Source organism: Neoarius graeffei, chromosome 12 (assembly GCF_027579695.1).
Source record: "Neoarius graeffei isolate fNeoGra1 chromosome 12, fNeoGra1.pri, whole genome shotgun sequence".
Lineage (NCBI taxonomy): Eukaryota > Metazoa > Chordata > Actinopteri > Siluriformes > Ariidae > Neoarius > Neoarius graeffei.
The window spans coordinates 5,887,502-5,909,488 of record NC_083580.1 but is presented as its reverse complement, the minus strand read 5'-3'; the positions used below and the strand labels follow the sequence as shown (position 1 = coordinate 5,909,488).

General features: G+C 40.7%; 1 protein-coding gene across 3 annotated transcripts in view; it reads right to left on the bottom strand.

Moving 5' to 3' along the window:
- ctif (CBP80/20-dependent translation initiation factor) overlaps positions 1-21,987 on the bottom strand; it is a 174,922-nt gene that overhangs the window by 7,820 nt on the left and 145,115 nt on the right. For all 3 annotated transcript variants that reach the window (XM_060935414.1, XM_060935416.1, XM_060935415.1), the window contains one exon: positions 6,536-6,589. In XM_060935414.1, coding sequence (XP_060791397.1) covers positions 6,536-6,589 — 54 coding nt within the window. The remainder of the gene's footprint in view (positions 1-6,535; positions 6,590-21,987) is intronic.

Sequence of the window (21,987 nt, the reverse complement as noted above, 5' to 3'; positions counted from 1 at the left end):
GCCGATGAACAAGACACACACTCGTATGAAACAAAAACTAGTGACATCGCTATAGCAACCATTGCTGGCTTGCATCACTTCAGCGTTCCTACTGGCGATGCGAATACAAACAGAAAGAAACCCAGTGAAGGGATGTAGCTCTCCTTACTGAGTCCTGGAACTGTTTGGTCTGAAGGCACCTATAGTGCAGTTTTATCATGCCAGTCAAAAACAGTAAAGCTCAAAGACAAAGTCGGCCATTTTGAAGACATTCTGTTGCCGTCACTGTTAATTAAAAAAAAGTGCTTAGCTGAGTTATACCAAAGCACTGCTGTTGGTTCTCAATCCTACGACAGAACGACTTCCTGTGAACTGTTTATTTAAGATTGGTGGAAGGAGTCTCCAGTGTTGGTGCGTCTAACCAGTCAGACAAATGTTACAGCTCTAACATTTCCAGCACAGGACGGACAAGTTTACACTTTGCAGTTTCTCAGAACTAATTTTTTTTTAACGTAATCCACAACATTTATCGTAACTCTAAACGGACAACTACTACAGTTGTGTTCAAAATAATAGCAGTGTGTTTAAAAATGTGAGTAAAGCTCAAAATCCTTATAATAGTTTTTATTTCCATGCATTGGGAACACTGCACATTATATTCTACATCAAAACATGAAGAAAAATGTATCAATATTTTAATTACTTTACAGAAAATGAAGAAAAATGAACATTGGGCTGTTCAAAAAAATAGCAGTGTCTGCATTTTTCATTACAAACTCCAAATATTTACTGTATAAACTGAAAAAATCTTAAGGATTTAGTATTCCTGTGAATCACTAAACTAATATTTAGTTGTATAACCACGGTTTCTGAGAACTTCTGGCACCTGTGAACAGGTATTCCAGCCCAGGATGATTTGACAACATTCCACAATTCCTCTGCATTTCTTGGTTTTGCCTCAGAAACAGCATTTTTGATGTCACCCCACAAGTTTTCTATCGGATTAAGGTCCGGGGATTGGGCTGGCCACTCCATAACTTTCATTTTGTTGGTCTTGAACCCTGATGCTGCTCGCTTACTGGTGTGTTTGGGGTCGTTGTCTTGTTGAAACACCCATTTCAAGGGGATTTCCTCTTCAGCATAAGGCAACATGACCTCCTCAAGTATTTTGATATATGCAAACTGATCCATGATCCCTGGTATGCGATAAATGGGCCCGACACCATAGTAAGAGAAACATTCCCATATCATGATGCTTGCACCACCATGCTTCACTGTCTTCAGAGTCTACTGTGGCTTGAATTCAGTGTTTGCGGGTCGTCTGAAAAACTGTCTGCGGCTCTTGGACCCAAAAAGAACAATTTTACTTTCATCAGTCCACAAAATGTTTTTCCATTTCTCTTTAGGCCAGTCGATGTGTTCTTTGGCAAATTGTATCCTCTTCAGCACGTCTTTTTTTTAACAGTGGAACTTTGCGGGAGCTTCTTGCCGATAGATTAGCTTCACACAGGCGTCTTCTAATTGTCACAGTACTCACAGGTAACTTCAGACCGTCTTTGATCACCCTGGAGCTGATCATTGGCTGAGTCTTTGCCATTCTGGCTATTCTTCGATCCATTCGAATGGTAGTCTTCTGTTTTCTTCCACGTCTCTCTGGCTTTGCTGTCCATTTTAAAGCACTGGAGATCATTTTAGCTGAGCAGCCCATCATTTTCTGCACTTCTTTACAGTATACGTTTTACCTCTCCAATCAACGTTTTAATCAAAGCACGCTGTTCTTCTGAACAATGTCTGGAACGACCCATGTTTCTCAGGTTTTCAGAGAGAAATGGATGTACAACATGTGCTGGCTTCATCCTTAAATTAGGGCCACCTGACTGACACCTGTTTTTTCACAGAATGAATGATCTCACTAATTAAACTCCACACTGCTATTATTTTGAACACACCCCTTTCACTTAATTATTCGATTACACAGACTCGGGAGCATGCATATCATGAATGTTGGGTCTGTTGGTTTTCTATGACTCTACTACACCTACTGGTAAATTATTTGCCATGTAGTAATAGAATTTCCACCAAAAACAGTGATCGATCTGGTTAGTCGTGTTGGACTGCTATTATTTTGAACACAAGTGTACATAATGAACAACCCGTGATCATTTTAAAACAGCTCCGATATAAAGGAATAACACACACCGTCTCATTCATTTTCCAGTAATGGATCAACGTGATCTCCGCTTCATCAGACCAACCCTGATTCACCGATTGCTTTCCTAGAACAGCACACACTCAAGTGTTTAATTCATGATAGTTGTCATGGTTACGTTATTTATTCAATCAGCTACATGTCAGTTATACCTTCAATCCAGCTAGCTAACGGCGAAAACAATCGAATCCTTCAAGCATGCAGGATGTGTCTCCGACTGTGAGGTAGAATCAAAGCAATTAAAGAAAAAAACCCTCCAATTTAGCCAAGACCTTCCTGTTCTTTTTTTCTGCATATAAACAAACACACTGCATCGTAGGCTTGTCATTATTCTCACATCCTTGTGAAGAGACGGCGTAAATTAGATGCTGCGGCATCGAGCCCAGAGTTTGGTTCTCTAAACAAGGAGTTCTTTCGAGACGTCACCTAATTACTGCTGTTCCACTCGGTTATAACTTATAACACAGCTAAGCACAGGCTGCACTGGGCTGCTCCTCTCACCTCACACGCCTGATTACGGAGCCCGGAGACCTGCGTTTTCTGTCCTGGCACAGGCCTAATTATACTGCAAGGGGTAATTAGGTGGAATTGTGGAGTCTGCTGGAGATCACGGTAAGCTCGATACACCAACGTTCACTAGCCTGGGCCCGCCCATCCTAAGCGTGACGCCTGTTGCGAGCTTAGTCTGGCCAGGCAGGCTATCTACAGCATTTCCAAGCTCCCGAAAAATCGGGAACCAATCAACTTTGAGCATCTCCAACGGCCCTGGGTAGAGGCGTGTTCAAGGCACTGACGTAGTAGAACTGCGACCGGAAGCCATAGATTGTTTACAGAATCTATGCCGGAAGCGCTTCATTCACATCACGAACATGGAGCAGCGGCAAGCCTTTAACACAGCGGTAGATGCTGTATTGAAAGCATTCAACGGGAAGTTCTCATTGAAAACGGAGCAAAGAGCAGCCCTGGAGGGATTTATTGAAAGGAAGGACGTTTTTGCCTTGCTCCCGACCGGCTTCGGTAAGAGTTTAATCTACCAGTTAGCCTCGTCGCGTCACATATGTCAGAGGAAAGAGTGATGTGATTGGTTTAAGCTTCGTCACAGCCTTTTCTGGCTTCGACCAGTAGCAAACTGCGGCATTTTCAGGGAGGCGGGTCAACCACGGGCTCTGGGAAACGGTTTGGCTTAATAGCTTGGCCAGACCAAATGCTCGGAGAGCTTTGAAGTCGCGTTAGCCAGGCTAAACGTTCAAGATCTCGACTCAAATCTGTGTAGAAACGTCACCGACTCATAACCGCTGTCCATCATTTATACACAGCTGTTATTAAAACCATTATTCCACGAAATCTAGTCGTACACGAGCTGATAGGTGACGAAGCGCGTAGCGCCAAGTCGGCTATAATCCATGTACGACGAGCTTGAATGGAATAACTGTTTTATTCTATCCACATTCACTGGATTTTGAGAAACAGCATTTTTATTTTTATTTTTTGCAAATCCGACCAATAAAAACTTTATACAAAACGTCAGACAAAATAATTTCTGCTTAGAATGTAAACAAACCAGCGAAATTACAGGAGCAATTTGTGAAAAATGCAATAATAATAATAATAATAATCATCCTTGAAAAAAAAAAAAAAGATATGTTCTTACCACCAAATACTTTTATTCCATATTTTGTTGGGTTTTTTTTGTATTTTTTGGGGGTTGTTTTTGAGTAGAGTTTTCAGAGTTTCGTCCTCGGTTGGTTCAGTAACACGGTCTGCCATTTTCTTCTTCTTTAGGTTTTGTGGTTGGCAAACCAACTTTAAAGGTGCATTACTGCCACCGATTGGGCTGGAGTGTGGAACAGGTGATATTGGGGGGGAGGGGGGATAGCACCTATATTCTTTTAGCCATTTCTTTAAAATACTTGAGAACAAAAGTGATATATCTGACTTGATGCGCGCCACCATTTTGTTTTTCTCTACTCACTACATATTAGCTGATATCCTAGTAGTAGAGCAGCCAATCAGAGTGCCAATCCAGTGAATGTGGATAGAATAAATCTGAATATCCTGTAGATTAAAGTGTTGATGTAAATAAGTACACTTAGAAGAAAACTGTATTAATTGTACAAAACTAGGTCACAAACATCATCATTACTCAACTTATAACGTGATATGAAAGTATGGTGTGATGAAGCAGAGTGACCGTTACCACCCTGAAGTCGATTACTTTCCTCGAACAGCACACGATTTTTTTTTTTAATAATTATGTTTAACATTGTGGACTGTCCGCAAAACAACTCATCGCTGATCTTATAGAAACTCTAAACGTTCGTCCCCTTACTGGTCTCTCTTTTATCTCTCGTAAAGTTAATATGACAAAAACTTTACCACTTTGTCATTCCAGGAAGACTTTCCTGTGGTGGAAAACCTCACGTTTCAAACCTGTTACAAAGTCCTTGGAAAAATAAATAATAAATAAACGTCTCCTGAGAGAAAAAAAAGCGACGTGGAGCCTGTGAATGAGCTGTTACTATAGAAACGATAACATGTTAGAGCAAGCGCATTGATTAAATAAAATTATTTTGTAGTTGGAATTATTGTCGAGCTGCTGTTATAGAAAAATCAATCATCTGAGCAATCAGAGGTCAATAGAGATCTTGCAGTCACGTGACCGGAAAGTTAACAGCCGCCATCTTGTCGGTAAAAAACACCGCTGAATACTGCTGCACTCGTGTACAGAATGGATCAATTTCAACCGACGGACTACACGGCTCATTTTTCTAATGAACAGATAATTAGATATATGTCTAAAATAAACGACCTACAGATTAGTGACCCTTATGGCTTACCGGACGGAGTTTTCACGACCGTGTCAGTGGATATGGAACTGCCAGAGGTGGAATACCCAGACGTGTATAATTACCTCATTAACTTTCCCTCGCTGTTCAGTGGTGAAGCACTGCGTGCTTATAAATCTCTGGACAGTTATCTTTACAGAAATTCAGGATTTGTCAGCGACTCAGATGTGGCATCTTGTAAACAAGAAAATAACAATCCTCATTGGATGGGTAAGTCACTTAAGTATTACTAGTACTGATACTAGATATATCAGTAGTATCTAGTATAGCACTGACCAGCCGATTATAGAATAGAATAAGGTAATTCCAGCTGTAATTCCAAATCGTCCGTATTATTTACCATGGATCTGGCGTTGGAGAGGTAGAGGCTTAGCAGTGGAGATTTGAGTGGCTGTTTTCTGAGCTTAGTCAACAGGCCGGCTCTGCCTGCAGCCTCGCTTTTGCTTCCGCTCCCGGCGCCACCTCCTTTGCTTTGCTTCCGATAACAATCCACGGAGACCCTGCTGGTCTCGCTATCTCGTCCGGAATGTTGTGCATGCGATGGAAATCGCTACAAACCGTCATTTTCTGCTGGAAACCAATGTCCAGTAAGTCCATACGGTTGTAGTGGATATTGAAGTCCGGTACAGACGAACAACACGCAAAAATACACACAAAAAACGCGCACAGGTAGGGAGAGCTTGTAGCCGCAGTTGTTGTAGTAGAATTGTCTATAGTAGGGTTTTCCAGAAGAAAAGGTAGAAGTAGAACCAGAAGTAGAAGGTGGAAAATGGTGTTTGACCGACAAGATGGCATCTGTTACAATCTGGATTGGCTGTGACGTCACATACAAGATCTCTATTAGGGCTCGAAGACCACAGTGAAACCTCATGGTTTATATAAAAATAGCTATGAAAAATACCTAAACACACACTTGTGGTAATGAAAACAACAACACAGTACTTTACTTTTCAATTTTTTATTATTATTATGGCCAGGTTCTTGCCTGAACTGATAATCACATCATCAGTTTTTCTCTGGCTAATCAGACACAAGGTACGCCACCACACACTTGCTGGAGCAGTTGGGGGTTAGGTACCATGCTCAAGGGCACTTGAGCCAATCCTGCTGGTTCAGGGAATCGAACCAGTGACCTTTTGATCCCAAAGCTGTTTTTCTAACCATTTGGTACTACGAGTAGAATAAACACTGTGTGCTATGACGACAGTAGCATGTGAACTTGTGACTCTACACATCCCTTGTCTTGCTCTTCTCGTTACGAACAACACTTCTTTTTTCCAGCTACTCTGTTATTGAATTTATTGTTCCATCTCCATAGTTTCTCTGTTCTGCCTTCTGAAGGGTGTGCGAGTGTGTGTTTCTCACGAGACCCCTCTCCCCACATGCATCATCACCGATCCTTCCGCTGCAGCCTCAGACGCAGCTTCCTCTTGCACAGCTTTTATTATTATTTGTGTATATATATATATATATATCTTTTTAATTCTTTGAACTCGCTCACCTCCATCGAGCAGCAGAGCACGGCGTCTTCCTTCACCTCCGCCGACTCCAGCAACTGAAAAACACACAACACAAGCAGACAGAACAGAAAGGGTTCAGTTCAGCGAAGTAATAAAGGTGACGTGACTCGAAAAAACACTACAGAGAGAGAGAGAGAGAGAGAGAGAGAGAGAGAGAAAATGACCTCAGGTGACCTTTTCTCTTGTGTGGAGTGAAGTCAGCTTTAAGTACACTACACTACACATACACACACCACTTCCTGTATAATATGATGCAGACCCTATCACACACTGAAGAGATCCGTGTGCATGAGGAATTGTTTATATGTGTGGGTGTGTTTTTATAAAGCCAAGGTCACAACTGGACGTACGATTTTTTGGCCGTGCGATTTTTGGCGTTTCCCAAAATCGCTGCGTTTTTTTTTTGTTCATGGAGAAAGACGCGCGTTGGCCGTAAGTTTGTCTTGCAACCTGAAACAAACGTAAGCACCCGTAGAGTTTGTTTGACATGACAAAGAACCTCTGCGGCCGGTCTACGGCTCGAAAATCAGCACGTCACACGCGCGCCCTCTGTGCGTTTCACGCACGTCCTCCATGCGTTTCTTGCACGTAGACCAGCCGCAGGAGCACGTACTGTACGACCGGTTGTGACCGAGGCTTAATGTTATTTACGTTTAGCTTTTTAATGAGTCTCAATCCCCACTCAAAAAAAAAGCAAAAAAAAAAACCAAAATAAAAAAAAATTAAAAATCCCCAAAGGACAGTTTATTTGAAAATTATTATTTATTAATTCTTATATTGACAAAGAAAATGATATCGTCATTTATTTATTGTTTTTTTTGTTTGTTTAATTTTATTACAATATTTTAAATTCAGGTTGGTGTTATTTTAAATTATGAAATACTTTATATACATTTTGTGCATGCATATATAATATACAAATCACAATTATTTATTTATTTAATTAATAAAAAAAAAAAGAATTCCCAAAACGATATTCCATTTAAGTGAATCAGTTTAAAATAATTTACATTTTAGTAAAATATGTTTGTTTGTTTTTTTTTAAATTCATGTTTGGGTTATTTTCCATTTCAAAAAACATCCTGAAAATTTTATGCACAACAAACTATTTTGTTTTGACTCTGAAAAAATTAAACTCAAAATGACGCATGCGACTTCTCTTTTTATATTTTGTTTGAAAATTATATTAGTTATCATTTCGAATTCTTAATATACATACAAAACATTAACAAAAATAGGTCTAAAAGGATTAATTATTTTTAAAAATAATCCACACATTTTAACAAATAAAAATTTTTTTTTTTTTTAATTTAAAGGGGACATGCCACAGAAAACTGTAATATATCCGCAACCTGTGGACCTACTGGACCTTTCAAAGTGGACTGTGACCTCCTCAGTCTGTAACGGTTGTAGGAAAAAAACAAGATCACCTCTCATTAGCATATGACCGCCCATAGCAAGCTGAGTCAAGAAGATGGCGCTGTGCTAAGTCTGTTGGAATCGAACGCTAGTCTGTAAACCGTAAGTTAGTTCACATTAGCCATCCGGCTAACATTAACATTCTTACCATGACGCTAAATTTAGATAAAACATGAAGTAGTTTTCTAGGCTACATTATCCGAATAGTCCACGGTAATTTGTTAGCGTCCATACACGGAGGTGACTCCTATAAGCACGAATGTTACCGAGGGTTCATTTTCACCACTTCAGGCAGTTAACTGTTGCTCGTTCTGGTTAGCTTGGCAAGGTCGCGTCCCTCGTGTTTGGGATGTAACGGCACACAAACTACGGAAATATTATATTATACATATATATATATTAGTTTCTGGAATATTTGTTTAATAGACACACACAAGCGTTGTGAAAACTGTAGCAAACAATTATATCTGTGTGTGTGTGTGCACGCGCGTGTGTGTGTGGGTGTAGATAACCGAGTTCTCGCTTAAAGATGCGAGTGAATCCATTTGCATATTTAATATTTAAAGGCACAGCCACAAAAATCAGCCTGTTTCATCCTATAGGGTTTTCATACCATGTTAAAACAGCATGAGAAAAAAGAACCGAGGTGTTTTTTCAAAAAAAAAAAAAAAAAAAAATTGGAAACTTTACAAAAATTTCCATTTAATATAAAATACCGTATTTTTGGGACTATAAGGCGCACTTAAAATCCTTAAATTTTCTCAAAAATTGACAGTGCGCCTTATAATCCAGCGCGCCTTATGTATGATTACTTGTTGTGCTTACTGACCGATTTTATGTGGTACAATGCGCTCAAAAATTTGTCGAAATGTGTAAGTACGACTTTGGTAAGCAACGGAGCCGCTCCGCTCAATGGATATCATTGTTTTTAAATAAGTTTTTAAATAAGTATATTTAAATATACTTATTATACTAGTTTAAGTATAACTAGTATACTTAATATACTAGTTTTTAAATAAGTATATTGAAGAGGAAGTATGTTAACGGAGGATGATGAGGGATAAATAGAATAGGGTTGATTGTTATATTAGAACTAACTTAGTATATGGTATATATTTATTTATGGGGATAGATATCTTCATATTTACAGGGATAGGTATGTAGTAGATATTTATTTTTGTAATTATATATTTATATAGATATTTATGAAGTGTATATATGGAATGAAGTATATATTTAATTTTGTAACTAAATATTTATATAGATATTTATGAAGTGTGTATATATATATATATATATATATATATATATATATATATATATATATGTATGTGTGTGTGTGTGTGTGTGTGTGTGTGTGTGTGTGTGTATATATATATATATATATATATATATATATATATATATATATATATATATATATGTGTGTGTGTGTGTGTGTGTGTGTGTGTGTGTATATATATATATATATATATATATATATATATATATATGTGTGTGTGTGTGTATATAATGTGTGTGTGTATGTATATGTGTATATATATGGATATGGTATGTAGTATATATTTATTTTTGTAATTATATATTTATATGGATAATCATGACGTGTATATATGGTATATATTTTTATAGGTGTATTAATGTAGTTTGGATTTCGGGGTAGTTAAAAAGGCGTGGGAAATTTAAAAAAAAGTATTGTACTTCTTCCCACTCCTTTTTCGAACAATGTGCGGTGTATTGTAATGTCTTAGCTCTTTATGTTATTTTATTTATTCTTTTTTTGTCACTTTTTTTCATTTTCTTTCTTTTGTATGTACAAATAGTTACATACATTTTTATACATGCTCGAAATAAATAAATTCATTCATTCATATCCGGAGCATTACGGTACGCTGTGTCACTACCTGATCGGCCTCGTAACAGGACCCCTGAGCAGTCTACAAGACTGCCTGACTGTAATGTCTAAACTAGAAATGCATTCATGTAAGGCAGCCCGGGCCCGGAGTACACGCTAGCAACAATAAACCAATCGGAGAACAGTATTTAGTACGCTTACCCCCGCCACTTTTTATACGCAATACGTACTGTGCTTCAACATTATATTACAGTACATTTGTGTGTATGTAAAAGGACCCCCAAAATGGCACCTGTTAAGAGGCATGCTTACGAAGCGCGTTGGAAGAGGAATGAATCAATAAGCGAGTGTATTTTTCTGTACCGGTATTTGTTGTTACAACTGAGTGGAATAAAGTTTGATTTACCGGACTGTGTTGTTTTGCTTAATGCGCCTTACACTCTGGTGCGCCTTATGTGCGAACATAGACACGTTAATTCACAGTGCGCCATATAATCCGGTGCGCCTTATCGCCTGAAAAATATGGTAACTGAAACGTGTATAGCATGTCCCCTTTAAACAGTTAAATAATTAATAAATAAATAAACGGCACAAAAAAATAAACAAAATAAAACTGAATAAACACATTCGGCAATCAGTGCAACATAAAAAAAATAGTCATTAATTAAACAAATAAATACATTTTTAAAAAATCCAGAAAATGTTTATTTATAAATCATGGATGAATATAATTAATAAATCTTTTACTTTAAAACAAACAAACAAACAAACAAACAAACAAACAAACAAAAATTTTAGCAAATTATTCATTTAAAGTTTGAACCCAACACCTAACCCACTTGTACTGTTAGCAGCAGAATGACTTTCTGTCCCTTTCTGGAATCAGGACTTATTCGAGGAGCTTCTTATTTATTCCTATATGATAGGAAAAACAATAAAAATGAACGATAAGGCCTGGACAGAAAGCGGAGGAGGAAACTGCGAGTATTTCAGACAAACAGGGCGTGTATGAAAGAGAAGCCGAGGCTGGCCATGCTCAGACCTTTCTAATTTTTAATGCGCACAGGCATTATTTCAAGGTTATTTTGCTGAAAATTAATATTTCACAAGACGGGCGGTAGATGAATGACCGAATACGCTTTACCGTAGGCGTGTGTGTGTGTGAACATGTAGACACGGTGATCAAAACCTCATGATAAACAACACACCCTTAAGATGCTAAACTGGTAAGACAACAGGACGTGGAAGCATTTAGCTCTTACCATCTACACCACACACACATTTATATCTATCTATACATTATTTATAGCGTCACTGCATCCTGCTGCTACATCACAAATGCCCGATTCCATAAATATTGGCACGCATCAAAAAAAAAAAGTATTTCAAATAAAATTACGCAAAGTGATTACAATTTTGTGCTCAAACGATCGTCCTAAATTATCTACAAACTTTTCCTCAAATAGAAACCCCTTTTAACAAAATAGTTTGTGTATTATTTTAAAGGTCCCATGGCATGAAATTTTCACTTTCTGAGGTTTTTTAACGTTAAAATGAGTTCCTCTGACCTTCTTAAGTCACCCCAGTGGCTAGAAATTTCATAATGTGTAAACCAAACTATGCCCAACGTTTGAGAATGGCGCGTCAAAACGGCGCGTTGATAGGCTCTTCCCTTTACTACGTCAGCAAGGGAGATGATCCCCACGCCCCCCCTCTGGATTCCCACCCACTGTATGGATTGCCCCGCCCAGTTGTAGTGAGGAGACCATAGAGGACACAACAACATGGTGAGCGAAACATGGAAATTGCGCTGTACATGGATGTGACAACACAGAAAAGAGTCTGTTTTTACTGCCGACGGGAGAGCCCCTGAAGACGCAGTGGCTTAATTTTATTTACTCCAATAATACGCCGTCGAGTCTACCGAAGACGGTGTATGTTTGTCGGAAGCATTTTCCTGAGGAATGTTTCCACAACTTGGGACAGTACAGGGCAGGTTTTGCACATCAACTGTCACTGAAGCCTGGGTCCGTACCAAGCATCCCTGCCGCATCAGCAACAAACAGCGAACAAGTAAGTGTATAACTGTTAAGTCGTTTTGCCGTGCTTTAAAATCGGTGCGTTAGCCTAGCAATGGCTACATTAGCTGTGCAGCTAACCGCTTCCTGCAGTTAGCCAGGTAATCTGCGCTACAAAACTAAAGAGCATGCAGCATGCTCTGTTAAACTGAGTTTAGTCTGGAAATTGACTGTAACTTATGAGCTTATGTTTGACTATTGCTCCGCAATGCATGTCTTCTGTTGGATAAGCGGTATGTTGCTGTAGTTGCTGCTTCTATCCTCTTTGGTTATGGAGTGCGTGTTCAAGCCTAGGGTATTATACGTTCGTAAACTACCACTCCGAACACTCTCACTCTCTGTTCTCTGTGTCACGTTGAGTTTACGGAAGGAGTCCGAGGGAGAATGGGGTTTTGTCTTAGCAGCGTGGCTACAGGCGCTGATAGCAGCGAGTATGTGTGTGCGCGCAGCTTGGTCAAGACCCTCCCCCTCCCCCCATGGCCCGCCCCCACCCTCTGCCCTTCCCCGCCTCCTGCTTCTCATTAGCAAAACGACGCACTGGGAAAAGCGCTGAAATGGGGCTTTCTCCCAGGAGGCTATATTTACGTGCCGAGGGTTCATTTCGAGAAAGGCTGCGGATATAACATCCGGAAACCTCCACGAGCCCGTTTAAAGCATCAACAAACCACCATGCCATGGGACCTTTAAAAACTCCTCTCAATATCTGCTCTCAAACCTTTACTCCCCCGCCCATCACCGCTTCCACTTCCTTACAGTATGAATCCGAAGTGCTGGGAAACCTAAAGCCGCTGGAGCGTTTGTCAAAATCACTTTCTTCAAAAATTCCACCAGACACCAGGATGTTTTGGCTCGGAACCTGTCCACCTCTGCCAGGAGGTGATGACTCGGACAGAAGTTAATGACCTCAGCACTCACCAACATAGGGCTGGGTGATATGACGAAAATATCACATCGTGGTACTTGACGTTTCTATGATGCATTACGACACACCTGGATCACCTAAAAACGATCAGCTTTTCAATGAAAACGGAATTTAATGATTCTTTAATATTTTACAAAAATGAATTAACACCAACTTGTGCAAACAGTGCTTGGAAAGCGCAATATTCCCCGCTGGTAACTCGGCCATAACTCTGGTAAAATGCGACTGAATTGAACGAAATTGCAATATGCGTATTACCAACGTATAACAAAGAATCCTGTCCAGTTTCGTAAAATTCCTCCCAACACTGTGAGAGGAGATGATTTCAGAAGGTCAGTACCCTTTTCTGGGATGGACAGACGTCACCATGACATAATCCCCCTCTGGGCCTTTTGGCCAGCGGGGGATTAAAAACTTGTCAATATGTTCATTTCAATCAACTATAAAAGCTTAAAATGTTCTTTAAAAAAAAAAAAGGCATAGCAACATCACAGAAAATATCCATCACGACATCATTTATCACAATATCAATACTACATTGCCTTATTGCCCAGCCTTACCATCATCAACAACAACAAAAAGCATCCAAGGACACAAAATCAATATTTCACAACAGCCATCTCTAGATTCTCCGCATCTAAATGCATCTATTCAGGCTCAAAGTGAGCAGTTCGTATGCATACGCGCAAACCGAAAAACACAAAGCAGCCTGAAAAGTGAAGTAGTAAAAGGAAAAGAGGAAAAAGTCCAAGATCCTCCCCGAGTGTCTCTCGCTTTCTTTAGACACTACAGGAACAGACTCAGTGCTGTTATTTTGTCCAAGAGACGCTTCACCAAGTAGAAACTGCACGTGTGCCAAACTGTCTAGAAAAACATCACTTATTACATGAGCGCAATGTTATAAAGTGGGTGCCAATACTTTATTTAACCAGGGTAAATCATGGGTTCTAGGTCTGTCCATGGGTGGCTGGGTGCGTGCGTTCCCCAAAAGAACCACCTCCTTCCATTCTGCCATCAACTCATCGAGTTCAAATAACGCTGCTGAGAAATCACTGAACTTGATTTTATACAGTCTATGGACGTGACGTGACCCTAGTGATTATTGATCGGCTCTCAGGGTCACCTGCGAAAAAAAATCAATCGCGTTTTAGAAAAGAAAAGAAAAAAACATCCACTTTCTAAGCTGCTTCCTAGTAACGAGGAGCTTGACAGAAATGTAGTGGAGTGAAAAGTACGATATCTCATCTCATCATCTCTAGCCGCTTTATCCTGTTCTACAGGGTCGCAGGCAAGCTGGAGCCTATCCCAGCTGACTACGGGCGAAAGGCGGGGTACACCCTGGACAAGTCGCCAGGTCATCACAGGGCTGACACATAGACACAGACAACCATTCACACTCACATTCACACCTACGCTCAATTTAGAGTCACCAGTTAACCTAACCTGCATGTCTTTGGACTGTGGGGGAAACCGGAGCACCCGGAGGGAACCCACGCGGACACGGCGAGAACATGCAAACTCCGCACAGAAAGGCCCTCGCCGGCCACGGGGCTCAAACCCGGACCTTCTTGCTGTGAGGCGACAGCGCTAACCACTACACCACCGTGCCGCCCTAGTTAAAGTCATACGTTTCCAAAAAACCCAAAAAAACTCAAGTACAGATACTCAAAAAGTGTACTTAAGTACAGTACTCAAGTAAATGTACTTCGTTACTGTCCACCTCTGGGCGCAGCAATAGATAATGGTGACATCTGCATACTTGCATTATTGATGTGTGTCCAAATGTCATTGGTGTAAACGGTAAACAGCAGTGGCCCTAGAATGGAGCCTTGTGCAACTCCAATCTTCTCTGATATACAACCACGATTCCAAAAAAGTTGGGACAAAGTACAAATTGTAAATAAAAACAGAATGCAATGATGTGGAAGTTTCAAAATTCCATACGTATTTTATTCAGAATAGAACATAGATGACATATCAAATGTTTAAACTGAGAAAATGTATCATTTAAAGAGAAAAATTAGGTGATTTTAAATTTCATGGCAAAAACACATCTCAAAAAAGTTGGGACAAGGCCATGTTTCCCACTGTGAGACATCCCCTTTTCTCTTTACAACAGTCTGTAAACGTCTGGGGACTGAGGAGACAAGTTGCTCAAGTTTAGGGATAGGAATGTTAACCCATTCTTGTCTAATGTAGGATTCTAGTTGCTCAACTGTCTTAGGTCTTTTTTGTCGTATCTTCCGTTTTATGATGCGCCAAATGTTTTCTATGGGTGAAAGATCTGGACTGCAGGCTGGCCAGTTCAGTACCCGGACCCTTCTTCTACGCAGCCGTGATGCTGTAATTGATGCAGTATGTGGTTTGGCATTGTCATGTTGGAAAATGCAAGGTCTTCCCTGAAAGAGACGTCGTCTGGATGGGAGCATATGTTGCTCTAGAACCTGGATATACCTTTCAGCATTGATGGTGTCTTTCCAGATGTGTAAGCTGCCCATGCCACACGCACTAATGCAACCCCATACCATCAGAGATGCAGGCTTCTGAACCGAGCGCTGATAACAACTCGGGTCGTCCTTCTCCTCTTTAGTCCGAATGACACGGCGTCCCTGATTTCCATAAAGAACTTCACATTTTGATTTGTCTGACCACAGAACAGTTTTCCACTTTGCCACAGTCCATTTTAAATGAGCCTTGGCCCAGAGAAGACGTCTGCGCTTCTGGATCATGTTCAGATACGGCTTCTTCTTTGAACTATAGAGTTTTAGCTGGCAACGGCGGATGGCACGGTGAATTGTGTTCACAGATAATGTTCTCTGGAAATATTCCTGAGCCCATTTTGTGATTTCCAATGCAGAAGCATGCCTGTATGTGATGCAATGCCGTCTAAGGGCCCAAAGATCACGGGCACCCAGTATGGTTTTCCGGCCTTGACCCTTGCGCACAGAGATTCTTCCAGATTCTCTGAATCTTTTGATGATATTACGCACTGTAGATGATGATATGTTCAAACTCTTTGCAATTTTACACTGTCGAACTCCTTTCTGATATTGCTCCACTATTTGTCGGCGCAGAATTAGGGGGATTGGTGATCCTCTTCCCATCTTTACTTCTGAGAGCTGCTGCCACTCCAAGATGCTCTTTTTATACCCAGTCATGTTAATGACCTATTGCCAATTGACCTAATGAGTTGCAATTTGGTCCTCCAGCCGTTCCTTTTTTGTACCTTTAACTTTTCCAGCCTCTTATTGCCCCTGTCCCAACTTTTCTGAGATGTGTTGCTGTCATGAAATTTCAAAATGTCTCACTTTCGACATGATATGTTGTCTATGTTCTATTGTGAATACAATATCAGTTTTTGAGATTTGTAAATTATTGCATTCCGTTTTTATTTACAATTTGTACTTTGTCCCAACTTTTTTGGAATCGGGGTTGTAATACCATCACATAGAACACACTGATATCTGATTGTAAGCTTTTGCAGACACACCAATTTTACCCAAACATCGTAAGAAAATGTCATGGTGTACTGTATCAAAGGCCTTTGAAAGTTCAACAAAACAGTGCTGGACATGAGCAGCTATCTTCAATCCAATGATATTTAATACACAAGAAGTCGTCAATGAGGCAAGTCAACGGACACGACCTCAGCGCCGTCATTCCCTCCAAGAGAGGCCCGGGGTGTCAACGTTTTAGAAACTGTAACACTTATGAAAAGAAAACATATGCTTGAAGGAAAAAAAAAAAAAAAAAAAAAAAACAACCCCAAAACTTTGAAAAACAAAACTATATAGTTTTAAGTTTGTTTAAATATCACTTATTACATGAGTCATCGTTGGCTTGTTTTCATAAAGGGCGCCAAGACTTATGGAGCTGACCTCAATCCTATGATATTTAATAGACGGAAATCGATCCTGTGGAACAAAACAGCAAAAGCTCGACGTGTGGTGAATTAAATTCCATGATTCATTTTTCTTGCAGAGTGAGAGAGTGGGGTGAGTAATGGTTTCTCACGACTGTGTGCGCGCGTGTGGAGTTGAACGGAGATGACTTTGTGCGTTTGCGTGGCGTTGGATGAATTTGGGGGTCGTTGTGTGTGAGCATGTCATTTGGCTGCCCACCATCATATTACCCGAGAGCTCTCGTGCCTCAGGGTAGAGGGGGTATTCGTGTGCGTAACAGTGAGATGACTTACAGAGCGCTGGACAGGAAAAGCGCTCGGCTAGTGACACAGGCAGCTCTTTGTGAAACCGGGGGCCTGCTGCAGCCTGGAGCTCGCTGACGATCAAAGCCGAGACGCCGAGGCCTGGATAGCGTCTCGCAAAAACGTCTGACAGCAGCAGGCAGTCGTTAAAAAAGCTCCACGCAAACCGAGCGCGCGCTTTGTTTCACACCTCAGTCCGACACTCGGAAACTCAAGCGCCTACGTCTGTTTGCGTAGACGCAAATAACCGTCTGCGCGTTCGGTCGAGCTTCACGTTCTGAGTTACATTTTCTCTCCAAACGCTGGTTTCTTTACAGCGGTGGGGTTAAGTGCTCGGCTTGTACCCAAAGTGAACCACTCTTACAAGCAGAGTGTAATTAGCGTGACGCTAGCCAGGCCGCCACGAACTAGCTGGCGCTAATGATGTAGCAGCTTCCAGGCATGCTAGCTTTCAACGAGCACACATCAGGAGAAGAAAAAGCAAAGAAAAGCATCGAGATTGTGTAGTTCCTGTATACACTGGAGGTGAAAGAGCTTCTTCGGGACAACATTTCAATAATATTGGCTGGCTTTTTTTTCGTACTGTAGTATATCAGATATATTCCATTCAGCTAGCATATCATCAAACGAGTCGAAGACGAGTAGCTGAATGGAATATATCTGATTTACCACGAAAAAAAAAAATCAGCCAATATTATTATTATTATTATTATTATTATTATTATTATAATAATACATACACGTTCCTTTTGGGTGTTCAACGCGTCTTTCTCTTTCAAAATCCTCTCAAAATCTTCCGTATTTAACGAAGCAAACCTGGCGGCCATGTTTGATCACAAATCGTCACAGTCGCTCACTCGCTAGCGTGGAAGTTTTATGTCTCCGACGTGTGACATCATGTTGTCTTGACAACCGTGCAATATTGTAAACCATATTCAATACTCATTCTCCATTGGGTAGAGTGACGTACAGTAATACACATACAGTAGGATAAGCGACATGCTAACAATATTGCATGCTATCGAACCAAATGAATGAAACCTGCGAGAAGGGAACAGAACACGCGTTTTTATTCCATCGAAAAAGTGTCCTGTATGTATAATAATAATAATCATCAATATTACACGAACACGCGAATGGAAAAGATACAGAGCTGGAGCTAAAAGACGTCAATGAGCCACGTTGGTATAATCGGTTCGACAATACGAATCGCTCGAAAAAGAGTTGTAGGAGAACCTGAAAGCAGTGCAGTTATCTCCTCTGGTTTAAAAAACAAACAAACAAACACACTGAGATGCAAGCATTTTGACAAATCAAACATTGTCCTTTTGGAACAATATACTGTACTCTGGTCAGATGAAACAAAAACTGCTCACTACCATGTTGATAAATAATAATAATAATAATAATAATAACGAAAAACAAAAAGATAGCTGTGTTTCGAATTATGAGAAAAAGACACAAACAATCTAAAGTTAAAGTAATCCCTGTGTTAATCGGGCGTTCTGGTGGATGAATAAATCTAAAAGAAAAAACTCTGCAAAAAAAAAAAGACAGTAATATGGGAAAAATAAACGATAAGTAGAAAGACGATATCCGGCCTGATCAAGTGAAAATATTTGAGTTTCGCACATGACTACCAAATCTTATTAGCCACTGGTCTTTCCTCAGATTTCCAGGTTATCCCACTTTTTTTTTTTTAGGGAAATCGCACTGGCCAAATGAACAATAGCTTTGTATAGCCTAGATCAGGGGTGGGCAATTACTCTTTCCATGGGGCCGCATGAGAAACAGAAAATTTTGTGGAGGGCCGGACCAAAAGGCTGAACTAAATTCTGCATAATATTAATTGTATTTCTTTATATAAAGCAGTAAATAGCATTGTTTTTACAAGCTGCTAAGACTGGTAAGAGTATGGAAAAAACGAGGTTGCCTTACAAAAAAATGTCATTTATTCATAGCCTGGCAAGCCAGACTAAATGTGAATATTTAGTCTGGTCTCGGTCGTAGACATTTCCGAAGGGTGTGGGAGGAACAACCCGCTGTCTTTCAAACTGTCTCTGTGTGTATAGGCCAACGCTCTGACCAATCAGTGCAACAGTGACTGTGACGTAGTCAGAGCGACAGAAAGCAGTGGGGGAGACCTTGAAATAAATAATTTTTCAAAATGCGTATTAATTAATAAACAGGTTCTAGATATTAAGAAGTTTGGAGTCTGTACCACATACACTCATTTTTTTCCAAGTGTTTTTCAAGGGTTTGCTTAAACTGTTTTTGAGAGTTTTTATTTAGTGGTGTTTGGTGAAATAATTTCCCTTAAATTTAAAATAACGGGAAAATAAGAAACAATCAAAAAGTAATGTTTCAAAGCTGTTTATTAATTCTTCGTACTGCACAAACTAGCCCCATCCTTTTGGCTACGAGCGGAGCCAGCTGGTAGATCAGACTTTTGCCATAGCCGGTCGGCAAAACAGCGAAAACGTCCTTCTTGAAAAGGAATGAGCGGAGAGCCTCTTCCTGCTCATGTTTCAACGAAAACTCCAAGTCTAATTCTTCTAAAACTGATTCCAAAGCGGAGTCAAACGCGCGCTGTTCACTAGCCGTAGCCATCTTTCCTGTTGTGCTTTCTCCAGCGTCACGCAGCTTTGTCGTCACTCCTGCAAAAGCCCGCCCAAAGAATCCAAACAAAAACCTTGCGTTGTGATTGGCGGGCACGATTTGATGCCCGGGGTGTTTTGTTGATATGGTGCGAGGCTAGACCCACTCGTAGGCAAAAATATTTTTGGCCGCTAGGCGGGTGGGTCTAGTTTACTAGGCTAATTTATTCAATCAAATTTCCCAAAACAATGGCTAACAAAATGTGAACGTTTGTACCATTTTTTTTCAGTCACATTCACCCCAAAACACAATAAAGACATCACAATATTGTCTTTCTACTCCACATATCAAGCAAGATGCATCATATTATAATAATGATTCGGTGTAGGTATCAGATCTACAGATGGGCTCCGGCGCCTGCTGGTGACGTCACACTATGTGATTGGCTGGACCGTTTGAAGGATGACGTACAAGTTTGTGGTTGGTCTGGACAAATTACGGAAGTAGTTATCGCGGGATTAGGTTTCGTGGGATTTCATGTCATGTTCATGTCGCGCGCATTGCGTTTTTGTTGAACACAACTTCAAAATAAAAGCAATGCACATTCAGTCCATGCATGAGGGAAAATTAGAAAATAGGTTTATTTTGTAATTTCTAATTAACGGGCCGGTCAGAATGAACCAAAGGGCCGGATGCGGCCCGCGGGCCGTAAAATGCCCAGGTCTGGCCTAGATTGTATTTGTATTTTAATCTGTAGTATTACTTACTATTCCACAGTTGGTTAATTCAAATAATAAATCATAATAAGAGTGCTAAATAAGTCACGCTATGAGATACTGGCGTTTGCTAAACGTCACAAAAACAAGCAATTTATCCTCAACAGTATATTTTATACAGAAAAGTGGAGCAATCCAAATAAATTACGTGATTTACAATCGATCAAGACGACATTTACATTCGTTAGTCTTCAAATGCGTAAATTTATACGCACTCAGGAGCACGAGTAGGCTACGAACGTTTTTCCAAATTTACTCGCATGAACAATTTACTCATAAATTCAGCTTGATAAACGAGTCCCACTGTGTGTGTAAACATGAAGTGGGTTTATGCTAGCCTGGGCCCGCCCATCCTAAGCGTGACGCAACACGAGGGCCTGTTCCGAGCTTAGTCTGGCCAGGCAAGCAATCTACAGCATTTCCAAGCTCCCGAAAAATCGGGAACCAATCAACTTTGAGCATCTCCAACGGCCCTGGGTAGAGGCGTGTTCAAGGCACTGACGTAGTAGAACTGCGACCGGAAGCCATAGATTGTTTACAGAATCTATGCCGGAAGCGCTTCATTCACATCACGAACATGGAGCAGCGGCAAGCCTTTAACACAGCGGTAGATGCTGTATTGAAAGCATTCAACGGGAAGTTCTCATTGAAAACGGAGCAAAGAGCAGCCCTGGAGGGATTTATTGAAAGGAAGGACGTTTTCGCCTTGCTCCCGACCAGCTTCGGTAAGAGTTTAATCTACCAGTTAGCCCCGTCGCGTCACATATGTCAGAGGAAAGAGTGATGTGATTGGTTTAAGCTTCGTCACAGCCTTTTCTGGCTTCGACCAGTAGCAAACTGAGGCATTTCAGGGAGGCGGGTCAACCACGCGCTTTGGGAAACGGTTTGGCTTAATAGCTTGGCCAGACCAATAGCTCGGAGAGCTTTGAAGTCGCGTTAGCCAGGCTAGGTTTATGCATGAATAATAAAAGCCAAGTGTCTGAAATGCAGTGTTGTAGTCGAGTCACTAAAAACCTCGAGTCCGAGTCCAGTCTCGAGTCCCCAGTGTTCAAGTCCGAGCCATTAAAAAAAATTTCGAGTCGAGTCCACTACTGATCTGAGTCGAGACTCCAACCGCGCCATGTGACGGTGGCTGTTTTATCACCATTAACATTCGTTTGTTCCTGAACATGCCGTATGAACAGGTGAATGTGCTTCTCTTTATCAGGGAGTGTGAAGTATTCTGTCAGAGACGGTTGGGAGACGGATGCAAGTGCAGAAGGTGTGTTTATTAATACAAGTGAAGACGGTAAACAATCCAGAACGGCAGGCAAAATCGTAAAACGGTGAAACAGGCGATCGGTTGAGCGAGGCACAAACAGGCTATCGTAGACTCGGCAGAATCAAAGACGAGAAACAGGAAATCAGGAAACCAAACAAGGAAATAAGGCTCGGTAATGTGTCAGCAACTCAATACTTCGCAAAGTAAGTGTGTTTTCACAGTTTTTATATTGGCGTGCTGATTGCACCTTAATCCTGTGCAGGTGTGAGTCATTTACGGAGTCCGCTTGGCACGTGCGCACTGTCCGGAGTGCACCCGAG